At 39.2% G+C, this 26,133-nt stretch overlaps 2 protein-coding genes and 1 long non-coding RNA gene across 3 annotated transcripts in view; 2 read left to right on the top strand and 1 right to left on the bottom strand.

Annotated features, from left to right (window-relative positions):
* Positions 1–19,858, top strand: part of LOC5564062 (ragulator complex protein LAMTOR3 homolog) — a 21,973-nt gene extending 2,115 nt beyond the window's left edge. The window contains exon 2 of the mRNA XM_001648318.2: positions 19,436–19,858. Coding sequence (XP_001648368.1) covers positions 19,436–19,766 — 331 coding nt within the window. The 3' untranslated portion in view covers positions 19,767–19,858. The remainder of the gene's footprint in view (positions 1–19,435) is intronic.
* LOC5564042 (dystrobrevin alpha) overlaps positions 19,809–26,133 on the bottom strand; it is a 24,412-nt gene continuing 18,087 nt past the window's right edge. Inside the window, exon 4 of the mRNA XM_021848210.1 lies at positions 19,809–20,295. Coding sequence (XP_021703902.1) covers positions 19,925–20,295 — 371 coding nt within the window. The 3' untranslated portion in view covers positions 19,809–19,924. The remainder of the gene's footprint in view (positions 20,296–26,133) is intronic.
* The window catches only part of LOC110677221, a 7,428-nt gene continuing 2,434 nt past the window's right edge, over positions 21,140–26,133 (top strand). The window contains exon 1 of the long non-coding RNA XR_002501034.1: positions 21,140–21,171. This is a non-coding gene — a long non-coding RNA (uncharacterized LOC110677221). The remainder of the gene's footprint in view (positions 21,172–26,133) is intronic.

The raw sequence follows: 26,133 nt of genomic DNA, 5'->3' as shown, positions 1-26,133 counted from the left end.
AAGGATCATTATCTACCTGCTAGTGGTGATGGTTTGGATGCTTATTCTTTCTTTGTTCAGAAAAAACGAGCTACACACCTGGTTACCAATGGCTTTTAGGGCGTTATCTCAGATTATGCGAGATTTGGGCTACAGCAAGTCAGAATTAGCTAGATCAATTTCCAATTTTTAGAAACATAACCCTACTTTTATTTGTCAATTTCATTCTATCCCGATCAACCAGTCTTCATTATTCTTTATAGATCTTTGTCCAACGATGGCGATCGCTAAAGACAGGGTTGAATCCTGAGAAAATTGAGAGAATCGCTCGTATCGCTCTCTGTAACTATCATAACATGCTGCACATTATGAGAGACTGTTTATCGTATACTGCTACAACTTTGATCAGATTGGGGGGATAGTAGTGTATGATAAAACCCCTCTAAACATGCTCCAAGCTTGGGGGACACTATTGCTATTGGAAGTTTGTGGATTGTTTATCGTGCCAGTAAAGAAAAACACCTATCCCCAACGGTAAACAAGCGAGTAAAATGGGTTTTATCATCGCTCTCTCTTTGGGGCTTTCGCTCGCTGCTTCCATTTATCAGACTTGTTACACCTTGCGATACAATGACGATCGTGGACCGCAACAGATGGGATGTTTTTCTTTGCTTGCTTTGATCGTGCTTCATACTCAAATGAGAGCGAATTCTGCAAAGCCTGCTAACGATTTAAAACGAATCGATATCGATCGCTATCGAAAATCACTGACTGGTTGACCGGGATCAATCAAGTACCGTTTTGATTCATATTACGGACACTTAAGGCTTTAGTGAAGTATAACTCAGTATAGAACATATAAAATAAATCATTCTGAATGATTTCTCAACGTTATCGAGCGTCGGAAACTCTTAACTTTCGAATGGTAGGTAAAGAATACGCTTCCGCAACATGAATAATTTTAAATAAATCGAAATGTGTGACCTTTTCATGATTCTTATTCCGGACGCTTCCTCACTTAAATAATAATAGTTCATTTATTTATCTTTTGATAATTACAATTTACAAACAGAAATTAAAATACGGAGTACAAAAACATCTTATTATCTATATCTGTTTTTAATCCAAATTGAACATTTCCTTTTAAATTCAGCGATACTCTGTGCGTGTTTAATTTCACTTGGCAATTCATTAAAAATTCTTATTCCTCTATAGTATATTGATTTTTGTGTCATAGTAAACGGCACAACACGTATATCATAATTTCGTCTAGTTTGATGCATATGAATATTTCGTCCTCGTTCAATAATATTTGTCAAGTATTCTGGCATTTGATTATTAGTTAATTTGAAAATAATTGTCAATACATTGAAAACAATACGTTCCTTTACTGAAAGCCACTGTAAAGCATCTAACATTCCTAATATGGGCGTGTATTTGCTGCAATTCAATATATACCGCATAAATTTGTTTTGTAACCTTTGCAACCTACTCAAATGCGTATCACTGGCTAAAAACAAAACAGAAGAGCAATAATCGATATGTGGCGCCACCAATGTTTTATATAAGAATATCTTACTCCAAAAAGTCAATTGACTCCCTAATCTAACTAGCATACCATATTTTCTTGCTACTTTTTTGATTACATTATCTATATGCTCTTTGAACTTTAATTTATCATCAATATAAACCCCTAGGTATTTAAAAACATTCACTCTCTCAACTTCAATTCCCTCAATGTCCATTTTTAGCTCAGTATAATTTAATTGTTTTTTGTTACTTATAATCATGCATTTTGTTTTTTCCACATTCAACTTAAGCTTTTTAATTTTCAACCACTTGCTTAACAATGACACGTCATCCCTTATTTTTCTAATTGCTGTTTTCTCGTTCTTCTCTGCAATGAATACCACGGTATCGTCTGCGAATAAATTTATGTCACAATGCTTTATAGCCTTCTTCATATCGTTGATGTATAAAATAAATAAAATCGGACCTAAAACGCTTCCCTGAGGAACACCAAACGGCACTGACTTTGGAACTGAAGTAGAGTTTCTATACTGACATATTTGTGTGCGACTGGATAAATATGATTCGAACCATTTGAGAACCTGTCCTCCTATGCCATATTTTTTCAAAACTTTTAACATTTCTGGGCGTGATATAGTTTCGAATGCCCGTTTAAGATCCAAAAATAAAACAATTATCGTTTTCTTTTCCTCTATCATTCGTTTCCATTTATACAAAAGTAAGTTCAAAGCAGATTCACACGAATGGTTCTGTCTAAATCCAGATTGTTCACTTATTAATATCTTTTGCTCATTTAAATACTCAAGTAATTGATCTTTAACTATAACTTCTAACACTTTCTCGTAAACTGGTAGCATATTTATAGGCCTATGTTCTTCAGCTTTCGTTGTTCCAGACACTTTTGGTATTGGTACCACCGTTGATTGTTTCCAACTCCTGGGGAAATTTCCCTGTTCTAGAGACTCATTAATTATTCCAAGCAAATATTCTCCGGTAACTTCTAATGAATCTTTTAGCACTTGTAAATTTACATTATCGATGCCTGATGAACTACCAATTTTGTGAATAGATTTATACAACACATCATATGAAATACGATGGAACACATTCCATGTTTCAGCAAAATGATCGCTCTCATCTTCAAAGCAGTCTGGAACATCTTCAATACTGCTGTTAATTTCCTGAATGCTATCAACAAAATAACTATTGAACCTTTCACATATTTCATGATCGTTCTCTACAACCTTTCCATCAAATGTTAACCTAATTGGTGGTTTTTCTTTACTCTTCCATAACGACTTTAAGGTTTTCCATAATTGCTTGCTATTTCCTCTATTTTGTTCAATTTTCCTTTGAGTGAATTCTGCTTTAGCTTTTCTGATAGAGTATGCATACTCATTTCTTAAAACTTTGTACTGACGCCAATCAGCTTCATCCCAACTAGTACTAGCTTTTCTATACGCATCGTCTCTTGCAAGTTGCAAACTTTTCAACTCTATTGTGTACCATTTTTTCCTACTGTTGCATTTTATGCTTTTGATAACAACAAGCTTATTTATGTTCTCTTTCAACAAGGTGCTCAAAATATCTGCTTTTTCATCTAATTCTCTTTCACTATTATCAGACATGCTTCTTCTCAACAGAGATATAAGTGCGGCTTTTGAATATTTTTTCCAACATTTGAAAGTTATATAATCCTCTACAGGTTCTGAACATTCATTAAATTGTATCTGAATAGTTTCATGATCGGAAATTTTATTTCTTAGAATAATCGTCACGTTCAATTCATCATCGTTACAAAATACTAAATCGATGATAGTCTGTGATCTAATAGTACGCCGTGTAATATCATTCACTTTTTGATTTAGATTAAAACACTGCATTAGATTTTGAAGTTTTCTTTTATCGATGACGTTCTTCCAGTTGATATTAAAGTCTCCAGCGATTAGGTTCATTACTTTGTCATCAATTACTCTTTCAAGCCAAACTTGCTCCAAATGCAGTAAAAATTCTTGCTGATTTGCACTTGGTGAGTGATACAATAAGCCATAAACTCCAACTTTTAGCCCTTTGACTACTTTTACAGCAATGAACCAATTTGATCCGCATGTTGAATTGTCAACTACATGAAATTTTACTTGCTCATGGATATACATAACCACCCCGCCTGTATGCCTGGAAGCAGAATGGCAACATATCATATTATAGTTCTTTATAGCATACTCACTTATTCCAATGTCTGAAGTTAAATGAGTTTCTGTTAGCATAACAATTTTGGGGTTTTGCCTGCTGACTACAATTTCTAACTCATTGAAATGCGACGTAATGCCAGCGATGTTCAGAAGAACAACATCCGTCGCTCTTCTTGATTGCTATGCATTATAATTTATAAAACTCTTTGAGATTGTTACTTTTTTTAAATAAATGGGACAATCCACACTCCATGCCGAATGATTAACGTCAAACTGCGTTTTTCTTTCTCTATTTGAATTGATGCAATTAACACAAAATTCTTGATCAGATGAACAGTCCTTTACATCATGTCTATCTGCACATTTAGCACAATGTAAATTATTTTTGCATTCACCAGATTTATGTCCATAACCGCAACATTTGAAGCATCTGAATATATCAATACTTTCTAGAACTCGACATCTTTCGAAATCAATATTTAGCTTACCTTTACGCACCACACGTTCAAACGTATTTGCATCAACTTCGCAGATAAGAGAACATTTATTCTCGGGGTTATTCTTCGCGGGAATGCATTTTAGTACTTTCAAAAACTCAACATCTTCAATATCATTCTGATCTCTAAAAATGTCGATCAATTCATTTGAATCGTAGTTACCATCCGCACCAAGAATGTTGATTCTTGGTCTCTTAGGCTGCTCAATATCAACTGAATAACCATTACTTAGCTTTTCATTGATCATTTTTACAAACCCTTCGGCTTCATCTTCATTTCCACATTCAACAATTATTGAACCATTCACACCATTTCGTACACTTTTAATTCCCATTTGGGTAGGATTGATTATGTTCCTCACATCTTTTTTTGTTTGATGATTTGACTGTGTCGCAATAGGCTTAACCCGCACTTTACATCCAAATTTCTTATTGGAAACACTCAGTTCCACCTCTTTCACATTCGCATTGCTTATAGGTTGTGCCTTCGCACTTCTACTTGTGTTCTCATTTTTATTTGGTGTTGCGACACTTTTATTTCGGACACGACCAGAACGCAAAACAGAGTCAGTATCACGCTTATTCTTTTTTCTTCTCACTACCTCAACAAAGCTGCCACCAGATGGGTATTCATCCCCTTCTGCTTGGCCTTTGCCTATAGCAGGACTGTTGGCTGAAATCGCAATTTGTGATTCCAAGATTTTTAATTGCTCTCCATGCAATTTTGCAGACTCTTCCACTACCAATTTCACATTTTGCTCACATAACTTCACAGCTTCATCACAACCATTTCTTTCCAGCTTTGCTTCAATCTTTTCTAAACGATTTTTTATTTCACTTATCGCAATGAGTATACTGTCACACTTGCCCACCATATCATTAAGGCATACTTGCTTTTTCCTGCAGTCGTGGCACATATACTTAATTGATAAGTTTTCACGCAAAGCAGTTTCTCCCGCACTAGTCAAATCGGCGCATTTTGCATGTAGCACTTGACCGCAACCACCAAAGCAAAACACTCTTTCTTTCACCGCAAGAATTGCCTTACAGCAAACGTCGCACTGCACCGACATTTTTGTCACCACTTAGGCGTGTATTGTTTTCGCACGGCCGTAGGCCGCTTTGTAAATTTATTGCTTTCACTGATCCCCGTTCGATAATAGCACTATGTTGGAAATATTAATTGCACTATAACATTAATATACCAACGTTCCTAAGAACAAGCTATACACCGTTGGATAGAAAATCTTGATACGCGTCTAATGATATCACAATCGTCGCGAATAGAACTTATTAAAACAGTTAAAAACTTTTTTATTGTAGAGCTCGATATTCACACCTTGTTCACACATGCTACTTTTTACTCTTTTTTGAACTCATACTTTTGACTCATATTCCGGACACTTTGATTCGAATTCCGGACACCTCATGGAAATCATTAATAGAAAAGTCAAACCATCAGTTGAAGTCGTCAAGCCGCTAAAGAGACGTCTAAGGCAGTTGGAGATTATAAGTTTGCATAGATTTTTATAGAAAAAGCTTATTAAAACGAGCCTCGAAAGTGAGAACTTTTGAACAGCAAAAATTGAAACATTTCGTGTGAAATGTTTCCCATACAAAGTAGAGTGTCCGGAATAAGAAGCTGTCCGTAATATGATTCAAAACGGTATGACCGACTAACAGGCTAACGTAATCAACAAAACAACAAATTACAAATTAATTTCTGATTAGAAATGCCTAACCAGCAATTTCCACAGGGATTAGTCTGAAAATTTTCCAAAATGCTCATGGTGTCTACTGCCGTTCTACGCATATTTGTCCCGCAGTCCATAAGGTTTACATCAGGTATCAGAAGGCCGGCCCCAAAGGCACGTTCCCCACCAGTTGGGAGATTTGTGCCTTCACCATATTTGAGCCTATTTCATCATCTATCCGAAGGGAGAGGGAAGGGAAAGGTGGGAGGTAATAGGAGTGGGGTCCCTTGAAGAGGGAAGATCTTATAAGTGAAATGAGAGCATGTAGCTCCATACCACAATGGGTTCGAATAGCGCCCTGAAAAGGGCACTGCAAAACGCATAAGTTGTCTCCCACAAACCATTTCTGTTTAGTTTCATTACAGATCTGGACATCGTGTCCCTTCAAGCTTCATCAGCATAGTAGTCTAAGTAGCTTAAGAAATCCCGATAAATCCTTTCCTTCCCTGTTACAAATGTCTTAACTAACCTTAAAACTTCCGCAAATTAACATAGTTTTTAAAATAAGTTCCAATTTCAAAATGTAAATAATGTAAAAAAAGAAAATATTTCGGCTCTGTTATGCCCTACGGCGCCTGAGCCTGCCAAATAAACGAGATAAGTAAAAAAAACGCATAAGCGTAAAGAGAGCCTATAGCTCATTACCACAGCGGATTAAGAATAACAGAATGTCCTGAAGATTCAGGCTTCTGAATTCAGTTTTACTTAATAAGTGTTTACCAAGTAATTGGAATCGCTTTTGTGCAAAAATTGGACAGTTACATATCAGGTGATACGAAGTTCCATAATCGGATTCACAACTATCACACACAAATGAGTCAGCACGCTGAATATTGGCCATGTGATAGTTGAGTCGGCAGTGGCCTGTCAACGCTCTGACCAAGAGACTGCAATTCTGCTTTGACACATTTGATAAATACTTCGCCACTTTTGGGGATGGCTCAGTAATGTACAATTTTGTTTGATGAAACGACTCCAAACTATTCCAATATTGCTTGTGCTGAGTTGCCGCCCAAGAATTTATCTGAAGCTTACCCCAGCACTTCGAAATTGGAATAGCCGGCTCAGGGCCAATAAAGTCATGCGATGCTCCATCGCGAGCTAGCTCATCAACCAATTCATTTCCAGCGATGGAAGAATGGCCAGGTACCCATACAAGGTTTACAGAGTTGACTGAATACAGTCCCTCAATTTGAGTTCGACATGCGATAACAAGCTTCGACCTTGAGTTGGCCAAAGCAAGAGCTTTTATAGCAGCCTGACTATCTGAACAGAAGTATATGACTTTACCTATTACGCGCTGTTGAAGTGCTGATTGCACTCCACACATAAGAGCAAATATTTCCGCCTGAAAAACGGTGCAGATTCTACCAAGTGAGTAAAACTGAGTCAGCCTTAGCTCACGAGAATTTAGACCTGCACCAGCTCTACCTTCAAGAAGGGAGCCATCAGTGTAACATACTATATTGTTTGATACACTTCTTTCCAAATAGCCAGACATCCACTCTTCCCGTGAAGGGAATTGTGTGGTAAAAATGACAAGCAATTGTGAGATCACTTAGAGCAAGGACAATTTTGTCCCAATTCACCAAAAGTGGAAACAACGAAGTGTGTGTAGATCTACGATTCACCGGTTGATCCAGGACCCATAAAAGGTAAGAGCAAGAAAGTGCTCCTTGTGAAGTGTGAAGTGTTAATTCAGTCGTCGCGCTGTTGTATTTTGTACAACACCGCTGAAAAAACCTCGCTTTTCGTTCACAACAGTAGCGCGGTGGTTTTGACGGTGGCAAACCGCGCGACGACTGGAAGGTTAAGATGTATGTATAGTGGCGCAACGTCGAAAAGGGCCTCGGACTCTGCTGTGGAAGTTGTAGAGAACGCACCAGACATCACCATCAAGCACATCCTTTGGAGATGGCCCAATTTTGATTGGATTGTTCTCACTTCGCCCTTTTGCCACCACACAAGACATCCTTATTTTTTTTTTCTAAATCGTTTATTTGCAAGGCTCAATTGTTTAATAATAAACTGTACGAAGCCGAAAATCATGTTGACAACAGAATTTTATACGTTTTCAATGGAATTCTACTCTAAGACCTACGAGAAGATTTCTTCTTTGGTTGGGAACCAGAACTGGAATTCGAGTTCGCAAATTGAGCTCGCCGCATACTAGCTGTTTTGTTCTCAAAAGCTTCCTTGATGGCAATGGCAACCACTTCAATTTCTCCATGCTTTCCTGCTGCTGCGTTCCCTTCTCCGAAGTATGTTCGTACGTATGAGAGTCGTTAAGTTCCATTTCTTCCGTTTCCGTGGGCTGATCAAGAAACTCCTCATCGAGAACTTCGATAATGTCGTCCGTCGGTATCGTCTCTGTCGGCATCGCTTGGTTTCCGGAAACAACTGCGGCGTATGACCCATTTCCTGTCTTTTCCTGTTTGCTCTCTTCCTGTTTTCTATCACGAGATTTCCGCTAAGGACAGGAGTTCCTCCGATGCCCCACAGTTTGGCACAAAAAGCAAGTGTCCCTTAGTCCGTCATAGAAAATTTTCGCTTTCCTGCCCGCAATATCTATGGAAGGTGGGATATCCTTTTTGACGTCCATGTATACTCCCCGCACTCCAGTGAGCATATGGTCGAGACCCAAATTCGGAGGGAATTTCTCTCGTACCACGCGCTCTATTCTTCCGAATTCTCTAAGAACTCCTTCAAGTTTATCGTCAGGCAGCTCTGGCGGTAAATCAAATACACGTACATGCCGCATACTTTCTAGTATAAACCTAGTATAAACCTGAGAGAGACTCGCGAAGAGGAAAAATATCAACGTCATATGCAGCCCAGTTTCCCCTCTCACGAAACGTCAAATGCAGCCCACCGTTTTTATGGCTGAAAAAGTAAAAAATATTGTGTTCAATGTAAATTGTTATTGAAAATCTCAGTCAGCGGAGCAGTTTTTTCCAAAGTTGCTGATAAATCTAACCAGAAGATCAATTATTTCTCATGTATGCTACGTTTGCTGGCATGAAATTTTACTCAAACGGCTATTTATGATTCGATGTGATGCAAACTCAATCTTTTTTGCTGAGAGTTCATGTGAGGATTTGAACGGCTAGCGCATAATTGGTATAAACACAAAGTGGAATAAGAAAAAACTCAGCAATCACAGAAAAAGAAGACCGTCTTCGCGAGTCTCGCCTCAGGTACCGTTTTGAATCATATTACGGACAGCTTCTTATTCCGGACACTCTACTTTGTATGGGAAACATTTCACACGAAATGTTTCAATTTTTGCTGTTCAAAAGTTCTCACTTTCGAGGCTCGTTTTAATAAGCTTTTTCTATAAAAATCTATGAAAACTTATAATCTCCAACTGCCTTAGACGTCTCTTTAGCGGCTTGACGACTTCAACTGATGGTTTGACTTTTCTATTAATGATTTCCATGAGGTGTCCGGAATTCGAATCAAAGTGTCCGGAATATGAGTCAAAAGTGAGGAAGCGTCCGGAATAAGAATCATGAAAAGGTCACACATTTCGATTTATTTAAAATTATTCATGTTGCGGAAGCGTATTCTTTACCTACCATTCGAAAGTTAAGAGTTTCCGACGCTCGATAACGTTGAGAAATCATTCAGAATGATTTATTTTATATGTTCTATGCTGAGTTATACTTCACTAAAGCCTTAAGTGTCCGTAATATGAATCAAAACGGTATAAACGAATGATCGTGGTTCCGTGTTTTTTAATAACGAGTCCGTCATAGCTTCCTTTGTTGCAAATTTAATAAACAACGAACGATCATGTGCTGTTTTGTAAGTTGTCTCCATCAATGCCACGTCCGTATCCAATTGTTTGATGAAATTGGCGATTTCAGTCCATGATGGTCGTGGGCTTCCCAACGGGAAACGAAATTGGACAGTGTTCTTTATCATCACATCACCCATGTCGATGAGCAGATAATATTCTATAGCACCTTGCCGGCAACAATGAATAACCGGACAACGAAAAAATCCTATACAGCTCAAGCCGATAACAAAAAAAATACCGTAGTGCTGAGCGCACATTTGTCTTCGACTGTGTCTGACGACGGCAGCGATCGAACTGATGACAAGACATCCTTATGCTAATATTGATCGAACAACTGTTGTGTAAATCCATTTGATATACTTGGGTTTGAGGCCCCAAGTTTTACCAAAGGTTCGCCGGCATTGACCAAAGGCCAGGCAAGTATTTTTGACTTTGAAATCAATACCGTGCACCCCGCTAATTTGAACGGTACCTCATGCAAACCATCGGGGTTCATTTTTAATTTGAACATCAAGTCACCCTAGAAACGTTTTTTTTTTCTGCGTTCCGTTCCACAGCGTTCCATCTCACTTCACTCCGTTCCATGAGCTAAATGACGTTTGAACCATTTTTAATATGAACGATGTGCAAATTAGTGGAGTACAGATTAAAAAGTGTTCAGATTAAATGTGGTCAAACCAACTGGGGTACCCGGTATTAGGTGTCCAAGAAAGTTTGGAATCTAAAACGACTCCGACATACTTTACCTGATCAGTTACATTAATCTCAATAGATGTTTTATTCGGGTTAACCGAAAGGCCATGTTGGCGACACCAACTCTCGACTACCTGAAGAGCACTGTGCATCAGGTCGAATAGGGTGTTTATGCACATACCAACTATCAAAGATAGATAGTCGTCGGCAAATCTTTAAGTTGGAAAACCGCTATTATTGAGTTGCCTCAATAGCGTATCTGCTACGAGATTCCACAAAAGTGGTGACAAGACTCCCCCTTGGGGGCATCTGCGAACACTCAATTTTCGAATCGCTGCTTGACGTTTTTGAGCGTTGATTGGAAAACTCTTCGCTTCTTCATACGACGCACGTCCTCCTGTTGCTTATGCAACGAAGGAAACACTTTCCAAAACTTTAATTGAGGTATTTACTGCCCATACTCGCATAACAGTCCCATTTGCATTTTCATCATTTTTCAGTTTTCTTCATGAATCGTACTTATTATTAGTGTACTTCTTGGTAGCATATCTAAAATTGTTTCTTTGTATGGACAAAATGCGAAAAAAATACCAAATTATGTGCGTCCCATATTGAAAGTACCCGCATATCAGTCCCACTAGTAGATTACGATGAAATTCAAGCCAACCCTTTCCTGTTATGATTGCTGTAATCTTGCATCGTAGTTTTCATTTCAAAAGAAAAATAAATACTACTAATTTGAGTATTGTAAGTCAACTTTATTCCATGAAAATGTGGTTTTTGTTTTTGCTTTACATGACTTCATTTTTTCCAGAATGCTTCTGGTGATATAAATGGTTGAAACATTGTAAGTTTTTAATTCTTGAGAAAGTCTAAACAAAATATAAATAAATAGCTTTCCTCCAAGTCAAAGCTATACCTGTCACATCTCTCGTCCTTTGGCCAATTAGTAACGAAATCTCCGCCTCCGGTAGGTTAATCTTCCAACGACATGGAGGGAAAAGCTTTTTGGGCCTACATGGGCATACGCACATTACCACTGGTATCTTCGACTGGTCGAACTGTGTTTTAGCGAAACGATAACTAATGCTGAGAAATAAGAAGGCATATCTTAGAAATTTTAACAGCTTTGCCGAAATCAGGCTTACCAAAGCTTGCCCGATTTTATGCCTTGATAGCTATTAGTATTACCTATGTTTCCAACCCAACATAAACGTACTGCTGATGAATCCAGGGCGTACTATTCATATTGGCTGGCCGCAACACTACCATCTAGCCCAGGAATATCTTGAACACTGTCACCACCTCCACCGTATAGTTGATTATTTTAAAGGAAATATTGCAATTAAAAGATGATAGCACTAATTATAGCAAAAGGAAAAGTGCTTTGGAAGATGTAGTAAACTTGCCAACAAATGTGTCAATGTGCGTGATAACAAAGTAAGCGAGTCCCAAGTAATGGGACTGGTATGCGGGTATATTTGCATTTGATGAGAAAAGTACTCGGATAACGAGTCCCACCTGCTATTATCTTGGATTTATACAGTTAAATCAACTGCATCAACAATATTTTATTCGTTGAGCATTTTCTTATACTGTAATGATAATGTGTTGAGTAATGCCACCAGAATTTTATGTTGCCACCAGCGGCGTTACGAAAAATTTTGCAATAAGGTTCAGATGCGTTTTTCTCGACATGATGATTTTCCAAATGGGACTATATTGCGAGTATGGGCAGTTTATTGACTCGCCAATTAAAATTTTCCTGTAACATAGTACATAATGAGTTTTTTGTGGTTTGGGTTAGTTTTCAGGGAACTTACGTTTGTACGTTTCCTAAGACTTGGGTATAAATTATTCTGCAGCGAAATCAGTGAAGAACAGAACTCCTAGTTTTTAAGCACAATCATTAGTTATGACATCTAACTGTATATAGTTGGGTTTATTCTACGACTGGCGTGAGGTGACAATTGTCGGTGTCGTATAGCGAGGTGACAACTCTCGACTCGAGTGAAGTGACTCTCCATTTGATTTGCACGGCGAGTCACTTCACTCGAGTCGAGAGTTGTCACCTCGCTATACGACACCGACAATTGTCACCTCACGCCAGTCGTAGAACAAACCCAAGTCACTATTTACCTTAGAGTTTAATCAATTCATTTAGTTCTGTGTATGTAAATTCCAACCACTAACCTATAATTTTTAAATAATTTCTTTAGTTTTAAGTTCAACTTGTATAATGGGTTATTTTACCATGTATACTATAAGGTTTCGATTTCAAGCTAACTGTAGTCTAATTTCATTAGTTTTAAGAAATAATTTCAACCAAGATAAGAACCTAATCTGAACTCCGCATGTGAGCTTTTCAATTCTTTTTGTCCATTCTATAGCGATGCCGGGCACATTGAAAGCAAATTAGCTCGGCGTAAAATGCTGTTGCAGGTATGCTGATCAACGAGCTTCAATGGTAGGTGCGGCGTCAGAACTATACGCTAAGATCAGTCTACCCAAAAATGGGTAGTTGATTCACCCAAATTTGGGTTTCTGTTGCATAACCTATAATATGGGTAAATTATACTGATAAAATTTGGTAAAATTCACTCACTTTATGAGTAAAGCATGTTTACCTATATATGAGTACCACAAACTACCCATATTTGGATGAAAATAAAAAAATAACGACGTTGTCAAGAAGGAGGTAGCGGCTAAGAGCGGCTGGCTGATAGAGGTAAATTGCAAACTAAATATAATTTATAGCAGTTTTTAACTGATAAAGAAGTTCTTTTTACAGCATGCATTCCACTACGGAGAAATCTGCAGTAAGGTGAACCAGCGATGAACTTCCATCCGAGCTGATGCCATTTAAGGCCTTTTGGTGCGTCATCACAAAATGGCTTCTTCCAAAATCATTAACATATTGTTATGATAGTATTGGTATTTGCAACATCGATGAAATATAACTGCTTATCACCTGATTTAATGGATAATTTATGCGAAGAAAAATGCTTCAGGTGGTATTTCAATATTTAATCAACACTTTCAGGTACAGCATTATCAATTTAGCGACAATATACATGAGATTTATATTCTCAAAAAAATCTCCGATTTTATGCCGCATTTCATTGCCTCACACAACTACACTTGTAAATAGAAGGTGCTTACCTTTTCCATTGTAATTCTGCAGCAAACATTTGTGTTTTGGATTTCATATTGCGTTCACTACACTTCCACTAAACAAATCTTTCATTTACTTCCCTTAAAGGAACACATTTCAAACGGGAATCAAATATTTATAAAGTTTTATCAACCGCATCACTCAAAACTATTATGGCGGTGGTTTTCACTTGCTGCGAATCGACGCCGCAACCGCACACTGAGACATGCCTGTGTTTATAGTCTAAAATATCCAACTTTTTTTCTGTTGTATTAATTTTCAGTGCGGATAGGTTGGGCAAAGCATAGAAACTTGAAATTCATACGTTGTTTGTTTTTCGATTCTCTCAAATTACAAAAACCATCTCTACGAAGCATAAAATCATACCAATAGTTTATCAATTTGGACCACCCAAAATAATTGAAAAGCTCCACAGTGCGATGCGTCGGGATGCGTCGGAACGCGTCTATCGTGTGTGCACAATCATCGCGATCGTTGAGCACAGTGATGTCAGAGTTGCTATCCGTAAAATCATAGCATTTAATGTGAATTGATCACAAAAATCACTAAAATTTTTTTAAATCAGTGATCTTGTGATGGAAAACTATTTGCAAAATGATAAGTTTTTATGATATGCAGCAAATGTTCCGAAAACAAGCATATAAAAATTGCTAGAAAAATCTGTCACCTGTCATCTGTCACCGTCATCCCTTGCAAACATAAACCGTACCGATGCATAACAAAAATATGAGATAAATCCAATTAAAAACTGAGGAATTTCGTTACCCTTCATTAAATTGTAATGTTTTCTTTCGATATGTACGATTGAAGAGTTGGTTTTGATTTCCAATACTCGTCAATCTACTAAATTTCCCATGTGTTTACATAAAAATATGCTTAACACAAATGTTATATTTTTTGTTTGTTTGTTTTGAAAATATACTTGGAAAGGCGACACTACTACTATTACATCAATGATGATTCTAATGATTCTTTGACTTACACGCCGCTTCACCTTAACTCTCTTCCGGCAGTTCGGATTGAAAGGTGCGATTTGATTCTTTGGCTGGCAGGTTCCCGGTTAACATTTGCAACAATGCAGATCCAATATTGATGCTCTGAATAAATGAAACATGTACCTACTATATCTATTGGAGTGTATTCATTTATAATAAACTACAAAACCGTATTAAAAATATTCTAGCTCTAAAAAAGTGAAAATCACGAATTTCCAAATAAAAATAAATTACCCATTTATGGGTAGAGAGACTTTACCAATTTATGAGTAAAGCTCGTTTACCCATAAAATGAGTGTGTGCACTTTTCGGCGATTATGGGTAAACTTTACCCATATTTGGGTAGACTGATCTTAGCGTGTAGGTTGTACGCAACACCTCCTTTCGGGATAAACTTTACAGTAATATCACGCCAGGATCTGGGAATATACCCGGTAGCAAAACTGCTTACAAGTAGCTTTTTCAGAACATGTTTGATAAACTCAAATCCCTTTTGGAGCAGAACAAGATAAATCCCATCCGCTCCTGCAGATTTGAAAGGAGCAAAACTATTAAGTGCTTATTGAATTGATTCAGTAGTTACGATACTGCGAGCCGAGGCCAGAGACTCGTAACTACATGAAAAGACATTTGGTTCATCCGTAGATACTATGTCCACACATCCGGGGAAGTGTGTATTGAATAAACATTCTGAAACTTCTTCATCAGAAGAAGTAAAGTCACCATTAGGTAAGCGAATTTTGTTCACTTGGAAATCCTTAGATTTTGCAAGGATTTTATTGCATACTAGCAAAACGCTTTTATGTATGACTTACAACGAACAAGTTAAAATTATTTATTTACAGTTAATTGTATTTACATAGTGAAATTGAAAGTCAATTGTAATATTGACATTCACTACGTGAATTGGACTAACTGTGCAAGTGGCCATCTTGCGTGTTGACAACTAATGTTGGCTGCTGTTATGTGTGCGGCATCACTACAGTGACAACTACAATTGTTACTGATGAGCCCACAGTTGACTTGAGAACTGCGATGTTGAACCGGTTGAACCGCGTTGCCAGGACTTTTTCCATTGATCCCAACAGATTTTGTTCAGCCGACTGACTTCACTCAAACTGCAAAAATACAAAGGTTTTTCCAACCGGATCGTTCAGCAGAACGAAGAGCCTTCTTGTAACCCTTGCGAGCCGACTTGAACGACTCTGATCCAGCTGAATGGCGTCTGTTCCAACTCCTTCTACATTGTTTCCTGAGTCAAGTCAGATCGGAATTCCACCATGGGATCCCTCTTGTAGTCTTCACAGACCGCAGAGGACATGCTTCTTCAAAAGCGTCCATAATGTAGGATGTTGTAGTATCAACGGCATCACCCAAACCACTTGGATTTTCAATGGACGGAGAATATCCATGAAATTTGGTCGCAACCAATTCAGTGTAGACTTCCTAGTTTGTTGACCGAGGATTCCTAAAACGCAAAGTCTGCGCAGTTACATTTGAATGTTCAAAGAAGATGTAGCGATGATCAGATAATGATTCCTCATATAATACATGCCAATTCGTCAACTCGTGACTGATTCTATTCGAGCAGAGTGTTATGTCTAACACTTCTTCTCTATTAGAAACCATGAACGTTGGGCGATTGCCTATGTTGAGTAATCCAAGATCTGTACTACTTAAGTATTCCATCAGACTGGAGCCTCTCAAATTGATATCTGAGCTGCCCCAGATGACGTGATGAACATTAGCATCACTGCCCACAATCAGCGGAAGACCTTTTTTACGCAGTGTACGACAACTCGTTTGAAGTCATCCGTTGGGGATGGTTCATCATGTGGTACATATACCGAACAATAGACGTATTTCCTGTTGAGGTCACCAACAGAAACATCGATTGTGACAGGACATACATCTCTGGTAGTTAACTCAGAAATTAGTTGAGCACGCATGCGCGGGGCATAGAGTGCGAGTTTGCCATTTCAAGTTTGCTGAAAGTAGCAAAAACTGGATCCACAAGGTACCCTAATTAGAAGTTCCCGCTACGAAAGTGGGTTGTTGAACTAGCGCCACTGGGGCTGTACCATTTTGCATGAGTCTGCAAAGATTGATCGTTGCTGTTCTTTTATGCTGAAGATTGATCTGAGCTAACCTAACCGTAGCCACTACCCAAACTAGGCAGGATTGAGCTTTTTGCAATCTCACGACAACGATCAGCAGCGAAAAAACCAGATCGGTATCTATTGAAAATCGCCATAGGCAAAAAAGCACAGAATACACTGTGTAAAACGCATAATGCGAAACCATATACACTGATAGGCAAAATAAAGTGCCCACCTTACCAGTTTTCGAATTTATCTCATTTATTTGGTTCAAATTAAAGTTAACACACCTAAATCTTTTGTGATATTTTATTTTTGATGTTCTTTTAAAGTTGCACTTACGAAATTTTGATAAAAAAAATAATTTTACTCAAAGAAAAAGAAAATCAATTTGTATTGAAAAAAAAGTAGTGACAAAAAAAAGTGCCCACTTCCTTCTTGGCCCCAGAAAAGATGATTTAAGAAAAATAAAAAGCAATTTAATAGTTAATGTGTCCTCCTTTGGCCTAAAGGACTGCTGGATGCGCTTCGGCATGCTTTTCACCAGGTTTTGTAGGTGTTGTGGATCTAGTTCTTCCCAGGCGCGCTCCAAGGCTTCAAAATAATTATTTTTGTTGGTAACACCAGTTTTTTCAATCCTGGCATCGAGAATCGCCCACAAATTCTCGATGGGGTTGAGGTCTGGGCTTTGTGGAGGCCATTCCAGCGGTTTAATCCGACAAGACCGGAAGAAAGACTTGGTCTTCTTTCCAGTATGCTTCGGGTCGTTGTTCTAGAGAAATATGAATTTCTCTTCAAGGCCCGTCTGGATCAGCGAAACCTCCAGATTTTCCCACAAGATGTTAACGTAGGAATCTGCCGTCATTATTACGTCGATTTTCACGAGGCTTCCTACTCCACCCCTTGAAAAACACCCCCAGACTATCACATTTCCTCCTCCATGCTTCACCGTTCCTTGGATGTGGCGCTCTGCACCACACACGAGCCCGCCGCTTTCGGTTAGACAGCTCGAGCTTTAGGAGCGCCACATCCAAGGAACGGTGACGCATGGAGGTGTGATGTGATGAAATGTGATGGTCTGGGGGTGTTTTTCATGGAGTGGAGTAGGAAGCCTCGTGAAAATCGACGGAATAATGACGGCAGATTCCTACATTAACATCTTGCGGGAAAATCTGGAGATTTCGCTGATCCAGACGGGCCTTGAAGAGAAATTCATATTACTCTAGAACAACGACCCGAAGCATACTGGAAAGAAGACCAAGTCTTTCTTCCGGTCTTGTCGGATTAAACCGCTGGAATGGCCTCCACAAAGCCCAGACCACAACCCCATCGAGAATTTGTGGGCGATTCTCGATGCCAGGGTTGAAAAAACTGGTGTTACCAACAAAAATAATTATTTTGAAGCCTTGGAGCGCGCCTGGGAAGAACTAGATCCACAACACCTACAAAACCTGGTGAAAAGCATGCCGAAGCGCATCCAGCAAGTCCTTAAGGCCAAAGGAGGACACATTAACTATTAAATTGCTTTTTATTTTTCTTAAATCATCTTTTCTGGGGCCAAGAAGGAAGTGGGCACTTTTTTTGTCACTACTTTTTTTTCAATACAAATTGATTTTCTTTTTCTTTGAGTAAAATTCTTTTTTTTTATCAAAATTTCGTAAGTGCAACTTTAAAAGAACATCAAAAATAAAATATCACAAAAGATTTAGGTGTGTTTACTTTAATTTGAACCAAATAAATGAAAGAAATTCGAAAACTGGTAAGGTGGGCACTTTATTTTGCCTATCAGTGTAGGTGATAATTTAATTTTAATAGCAGCATATTCATAATCCCACCCTTATTTAGCCTCAGGCTAGAGACTGAAGAAGAGCACCCGATTATCTCGGAGGCCCCCACTTTTAGGGAGGTTAAGGATGCCAAGAACAATAAAAGCACAATCTGGGAAACAGAACAGCTACCGGAGGAATGGAAGGAAGGGGTAATATGCCCCATCTACAAGAAAGAGGATAAATTAGATTGTGAGAACTTTCGAGCGATCATCATCCTAAATGCGGCCTACAAAGTATTATCCCAGATCATCTTCCGTCGTGTGTCACCTATAGTAAACCAGTTCGTAAGAAGTTATCAAACCGGCTTCGTTGACAGCCGATCGACAACGGATCAGGTCTTCACTGTACGGAAATCCACCAAAAATGTCGTGAATACCAGGTCCCAAAGCATCACCTTTTTATCGATTTCAAGGCAATATCCATCACGAAAGTCCATCACCTTTTCGTAGTGTCCGGCTGGATTCAAACAAAGTGGAATGTTTGCCTGAAACCATCACACAACTTTGCACACCTTCCATCGTTGCTCTTATCAGTCTCGTGAGCTTCCCGAGAAAGCTGTTCTCGTCCATGATTTTCCATAGCTCTACGTCGTCGATACTATCGTATGCCGCCTTGAAATTTATGAAAAGGTAATGCGTGTTATGTGGAGAGCCAGGCTTAACAGCCGGGGTACGATTTTCACGAGATCCAGTCAATATGTTTGCTTCGCGGATAATATGGACATTGTCGGCTGAACACTTGAAAAGATGGCAAACCTGCCTGAAACGCGAGTCATTACCAAAAACAACTTTTGAATGTTTCGACATTATAAATGTTGGTGTTTTTTTATTTTTATTATTATCCTAAATATTAACAAGTTTTAAATCAATATGTATTTCCTTTCATTTTCAGAGTCAATGGCTTACACTGCGTCATGGTAACCGATCGTGACGGAGTACCCCTCATCAACCTGGAGAAGGAAAAGTCTGCCCAAATCGTGATGAAGCCAGCCTTTCTGTCCACTTTCACCCTGGCGGCGGAGCAATCCAACAAACTTGGTCTGGGAAAGAATCGCAATATCATCTCCGTGTACGCCGATTACCAAGTAGTGCAGATGAACAAACTGCCCCTGGTGGTCACATTTATCGGAGCACAAAACTGCAACATTGGTCACATATTGGCCATGGACCAACAGATCGACACAATTCTAGAGGAACTGAAAACGGCCGTTACGGATTCGTGAATGGGGGACATTTTTTCTGCAGAATAATTAACTCGAAGTAAGTTGAACTTTTAATCTTTTCTTTAATGTATATCGTAAAATTGATATGAAAATCGTCATCTGTATATAAATTGAAGTGAAATGGAAGAACTCCTTTTTCGCGTGATGCTTCAGGTAGTCTAAATGCTCTGCAACCTTTTGTGTTCTTCCTCTGCAATGATTCGATCCAGAGCCTTCTCCAACTGTTGCGTGGTTCTAGCCAGTTCCGTGTTGTCGCTATACGAATCGTCTACGATTTCGCGAACTTTCAGCAGCAAATCCTTGAAGTTTGCCATTTGGGTATCGATTTTGAGATTATCGATACGACGGGTCAACTCATCGACGGCAATCGGAAGGCTGGTGTTCACCTTCGAGCCTGCCTCGGCTTCCATCTGCTCCAGTATGGTTTCGGATGGCTTATTCAGGTGGAACCATGAACTGATATCGCGGACGGACAGTTCCGGTTGTAGTTGATCATTTACGTAGGATTTATTCAGTTCTGCTCCATGTACTGGAAAGATATACAAAATGAAGTATGATTGAAATTCTTTACACTGAGTATACGTTCCGACCGGAGTTTAGTGATGTTTAGCATTTTAAGTTATAAAATTAAAAACATTAATACTTGATGGGTAGTATACTTTCATGCACGTTTTGTGCAATGATTTATTGGAAAGTATGGATTTTGATTTTTCTATACAGCTATGCAATAGTGTTCAATGATCCAGCAAGCATTTTTACAAAGATGTTTATCAGCAAATGTAGAATAACCGTTGAACAAAAAGAGATAGCATCAATTATTTTGTGCGAAACACAGTCGCTTCAGTTTTTCAAACATCGGCGCTTTCCATAAGCCTCCTTATCTCCATAACTCGATGTCTTCATTAGTCAATGTCGCGTGTAAAATAAATTTCTCTCCATACCTCGATATCTTGAGCTTGGCTTTTAATTGGTTGCTACTCCAGTATCGCTAAATCAGCTGCACTTAAACAAGGAACAAACCAAATGACTGCTTAGGACTAACAGACAGCACAGGTTTTTTTAATTGATATTTATTCTAGCTGTTACGTCTTTTTATCTGTGCCGTCAGTTTAAAGTCCTATTATAATAATGCATTTAAAATTGACTCCTAGTAGACCGGATATACCCCTGCATCTACGCCAGTTTATGCGGGAAGGTGACTCCATACACCTCATTTTATGGCAGAGAGGCTTGCTATTTGGTAAGCAGACTGCCTATATATCAGCGAATGATATAAACAAATATATTGAACAACTACAAAGTACGAGGTGAAGGACGGGCCTGGGATTGAACCATGGACCTTCTGTTTATGAAGCAGAAGCGATAGCCATTAGAGCACCAACACCCAGTGGCGTCTCGTCCTAAGGTTGTAACGTTTCTTCCCGGTGGGACCACAAAAACCTCCAGCAAAACAACGAATGCCCGAAACAATAAAAATCCCGTTGGAAAAATCTCAGCTTAAGCGCCAATCCAAAAGTTGGATTGCCGAAATTTCGCTTTAGGATGCCCGCTAGCTGTCGGCCAGTCGTAGGTCCGACCACACTCGATTCTATAGAGAAATTTGCTCAAAACACCGTCGCACATAAAAATCAAAATCCAATCACTTCTTGAGAAAAACTACTGTATTAACCGAAAGTGTTCTCACCCACATTAACTATTGCTTATATTGGCCAATTTTAACGAAAAATAACTGTAATGCTAATTCACAATTTTGATCTTATCATACTAGGTGATACTGATACTACGCGCAAACCATTTGCCAGGAAAATCAAGAGTTCGTGCACAAATACTGGCTTTTCATTTCTTCATGCATGCATTTTCACTTATCTGTTTCACCGACCACCTATCCGCCCTGGGCAGGAACCGTCAGCAACCACATCCAACGATGCTCTGCTCTGGTCAGCCGCTTAGAAGTCGGATCGTAAATCGTGCAATAAAACCGACTGCGATTAGGCACTGTTTAAAGAGGTCACAATTACTACACATTTTTGGTCCTTTTTCCAGCTTGACTTACGTCGGTTGTCGACACGTGCACAAAATCACTTCTCCCTCCACATGCAATACAGCTGAGCAAATCCGATGCAGTCGAAATGCGCCCAAATATCGGTGGACACCGGTGGGGTGGCAACTGTATAAGAATATTTTTTTCAGTAACTCTTCTTCTGGTTTCATTGCAATGAAAATTACAGATTGAAAACCAGGCCCTTAGCGAATTAATCCACCTCGGTGCCGTCGGCTTGATTGTGCTCTGCTCCGCAGGCTGGTTGGCGTTCGACTGGACGAACTGCGTCTCTGGTCAGCTTGCGCACGGTTGCTGGACACACAACCACTTCGGCTTCGCAGGTAGGGTTTTCTGCTCTGGCTGGAGACTTCTGGATCGAACTGATCTTCGTCACGGGTTTGCACAAAATACTCATGGTTTGCGTATTTGCAGCCTCTATTTATATTAATTGCGCGGAGGCTTTTCTAGCTTAATAGTTTCTGGTTGGTACGAACACTTGTAAGCAACGAGCCAATCAGAGTCAAGCAAATGTTGCGCACAGTGCTTGGAACAATTATCGTTACACTACCTTCCTCCTCTAGGAAGAAAAAAATATATGAATTTTTGAAGTTAATTTTTTCAACGAGAAAATTCATAATCATTTTTTTCTTAATTCTAATCGGAACCGAAATGTGCTCCCATTTGGAGACTTTTACAATTTGACAAATGCTCCGTTTAAAATTTCGAAGACTTTCAAACCAAATCTGCTTCTATTCTAATTAGAAGACTTCAATCATTAAGTGCACTGCTTTAAATGTACTTCATACAGCAGATACAAATCGTAATGATGTAATAAGCGAAGTATATAAAGATACAATCTTGGTGCTTCCTTTTTCTGCGAAGACTTTTATAGTAATTACCAACTAAATGGGGCGAATATCCTGAATCGAATAATTCCCTAAGAATTTTCCTTGCATATCTGATAAATCATACGTATTACTACCAGTTCTACAAATAACACGACACTGCGTAAACAGAGGAGCTAGTTTTGCACAAAAATTGTCAGAAGCTTTTGATAGACAATAATTTCTTTTCCAAACAATATCACCGGCTCGAAATACGGTTAAATTTTTACTCCGGGTATTATAGTAATGACTTTGACGAATGTACGCTGCTGATAGCTCTCGTTCAACGATTTCTTTTATTTTGTTGAACATCTGAAATCGATCACTCATTTCATCCGAATCATCTGATGTCTCGGTAGACATTTCTTGGTATTGTTTACCGTATTTGATGTGGTTTCGACCGAAAAGAACGAAATATGGAGACAGTTTAATGGATTCATGTACGCTTGTATTAATGGAGTATTCTATCATGGGAATATTACGATCCCAATCCTTGTGCGATGCGTTTTCTCCTAACGAGGCACGAATCGAGGAAACTACTACCTTATTCACGCGTTCTGCGGGATTGTTCTGGGAATGATAAACAGCGTTCTTGTGATGTTCGACACCATATTTCAGTAGAAAATTTTTAAATTCCTTACTAATGAATTGACTCCCATTGTCAGATATAATGGTCTGCGGGACACCAAATTTCAAGAAAATGTGTCGCTCAATGAAATCACACATCCGGGAGGTATCTGCTTTTCGCATGGGGTGTAAAAATACAAATTTAGAATACCAATCTGATACTACAAACAAAACAGTGTTCCCACTTTTGGAAAGCGGTAAAACGCCAACGAAATCCATTGATATAACTTGGAAAGGATGATTCGCTACTTTGGGCTGACCCATTGGAGCACGCGAACTCACGTTTAGGGGCTTTGAGGTTTTACAAACAGAACATAATCGAATGTATTCTTTGATCTCGTTACGCATATCCTTCCAAAAATAATTTTCCGAGATGCGATTGATTGTTTTAGTGACTCCTAAATGCGCGACCTCATCATGGTTCATCCGTAAGATTTCCAATTTTTGATCAGGCGGAACAACAAGCTTCCAATTGTAAAGTAATCCTAAATTCGATTTTTGGTAACGATAGAGCTTACCATCGCGGATCTGAAATTCTCGCGATTGCGTGGGATCCTCCTGAATCAGCTTGAACAGCTCATTGTACCATGTCTGGTATTTATCACCTACGCTGATTTCCATAACGCAACTGATAGCCCTAGATAACGCGTCCGGCACGATATTGTGTCTACCCTTTCTGTGAACGACTTCATAATTAAATCCTTGTAATTTCAAAGCCCATCTGCCAAGTCTACCAGCAGGGTCTTTGAGATTCATAAGCCATTTGAGTGACTCATGATCAGTAATTACGGTGAATTTAACACCATCGATATAAAGCCTAAATTTTTCTACTGCGTACAATACAGCTAAACATTCTCTTTCGGTACTACTATACTTTCTCTCCGCGGCGGACAGTTTTTGACTCATATATGCGATCACTTTTTCACCATCGGTATGGTTTTGCCAAAGAACGGCCCCTACACCTACATCCGAAGCATCGCATTGAACGTAAAATTCGAGATTGTAGTTCGGACACGAGAGGAGAGGAGCTGAGCACAGAGCGCTCTTAAGCTCTAGAAAAGCTTTATTAGCTTCGTTACTCCACACAAATTTTCGTTTCGGCAATTTCAGAAGCTCTGTGATAGGCGCGATCAATGTAGAGAAATCCCGAATAAATCGACGGTACCAATTTACCAAGCCGACGAGTCGCCGAACCTCTTTTACCGACGTCGGTGGCGGAAAATCGACTATTGCTTTGATTTTATCCGGATCCGTACGAATACCATCTTGATCGACTACGAAACCTAAGTATTTAACTGCTGGAGCACAGAACTGCGATTTATTCACGTTAATGGAAAGTTGTGCTGCTCTCAATCTCTTCGCGATCTCTCGGAGAACCTCGATGTGTTTTTCGAAAGTATCTGTGGCTACAATTACGTCATCTAAGTACACGAAAGCAAAGGGTTGGAGATCTACTCCGAGCACCTTGTCCATCAGACGACATTGTGTCTGGGGCGCATTATGAAGCCCGAAAGGCATTACGACAAATTCGAAAAGTCCACGACCTGGCACGGTGAAAGCTGTTTTTTCACGTGAACTGCGCTCTAATGGAATTTGCCAAAATGCATCTTTAAGATCAATTTTGGAAACATATCGAGTACCTTCGAACCGACCAAGGATTCCCGCGATATGAGGCAAAGGATAAGCATCTTTCTTAGTAACGTTATTCAATTTTCGCGAATCTAAGCACAAACGCACACTACCGTCGGGTTTTTTAACTGTTACTATTGGGTTAGACCATGGACTGGTGGAAGGCTGAATCACACCCAAATTCAGCATACGGTTCAACTCTTTGTCTATCTCTTTTTGCATGTATGGAGAAACAGGATAGTATTTTTGCTTAATCGGGTCACTATTACTGGTGTCTATAAAATGTTCTAAAACTGATGTACGCGTTAAATTCCCTTCAGTATAAGGCAGAAACTCTTTTATAACTGCATCAAGTTTCAGCTGTTGTTCAGGGGTGCAGGAGTAGATTTTGGGCTCATTTCCAGACGGATGTTTAGTTTCAACAGTGCAAATATCACTGATTGTAGCCGGAGCGATCTTGAAAGAGTTCCAAAAGTCGATACCTAACACAAGAGGATTAGCAACAGCCTCTGAAAGAACCGTCAAAACGATCTCTGTTTTCCCCTTGAATGTGTAGGGAACGTAAGCACAATGTGAAATGCCATGGACTGATCCATCAGCAGTAGCTATTGAGGAATCAATTTGAAACAAACAAAGGTCCAATTGTTTCGCTAAATCGTAACACCCATTGCCTAGAATCGAAATGGAGGCACCCGAATCTAACAATCCTATCATTTGTTTTCCAAAAACTTCTACACTCGCGTATGGACGATTGTCTTGTGGCTGATAAACAATTTCTGAAATCTGGGGCAGGGAGAGATTCAAAAGCACTGCGGAACCAAGCGGTCTCTCTACTGCCTTGATTCCGCTTGACGGTTTCCCGTACAATTGGGGCAAGACTGTAAAGTTTTACCTTCAAAACCACAGCGATGGCAAAAGAACTTCTTCGGTTGTTGGCAGTTACGCCAATGATGGCCAGCATTTTTGCAATTGAAACATTTACCAGCAAATTCTCTAATCACGAAACAATCTGCCATCGATTGAGAGAGTTGAGCTACATCTGGGTCTTCGTTTACCACCGATGGTGGGCATGGTTGTACTGGTGGTGAAACTACATTCCAATCAACAGGCCTAGTCTGTGACGCTAACTGCGATGATGTATAGGGATCGTATCTGGCTACCTGATCAGGTTTGTATCCACAACCAT

This window comes from Aedes aegypti, chromosome 1, assembly GCF_002204515.2.
Source record: "Aedes aegypti strain LVP_AGWG chromosome 1, AaegL5.0 Primary Assembly, whole genome shotgun sequence".
In the NCBI taxonomy this organism is placed as follows: Eukaryota; Metazoa; Arthropoda; class Insecta; order Diptera; family Culicidae; genus Aedes; species Aedes aegypti.
Note: the sequence above shows the minus strand (reverse complement) of the source record. Positions and strands in the feature narration are given on the sequence as shown.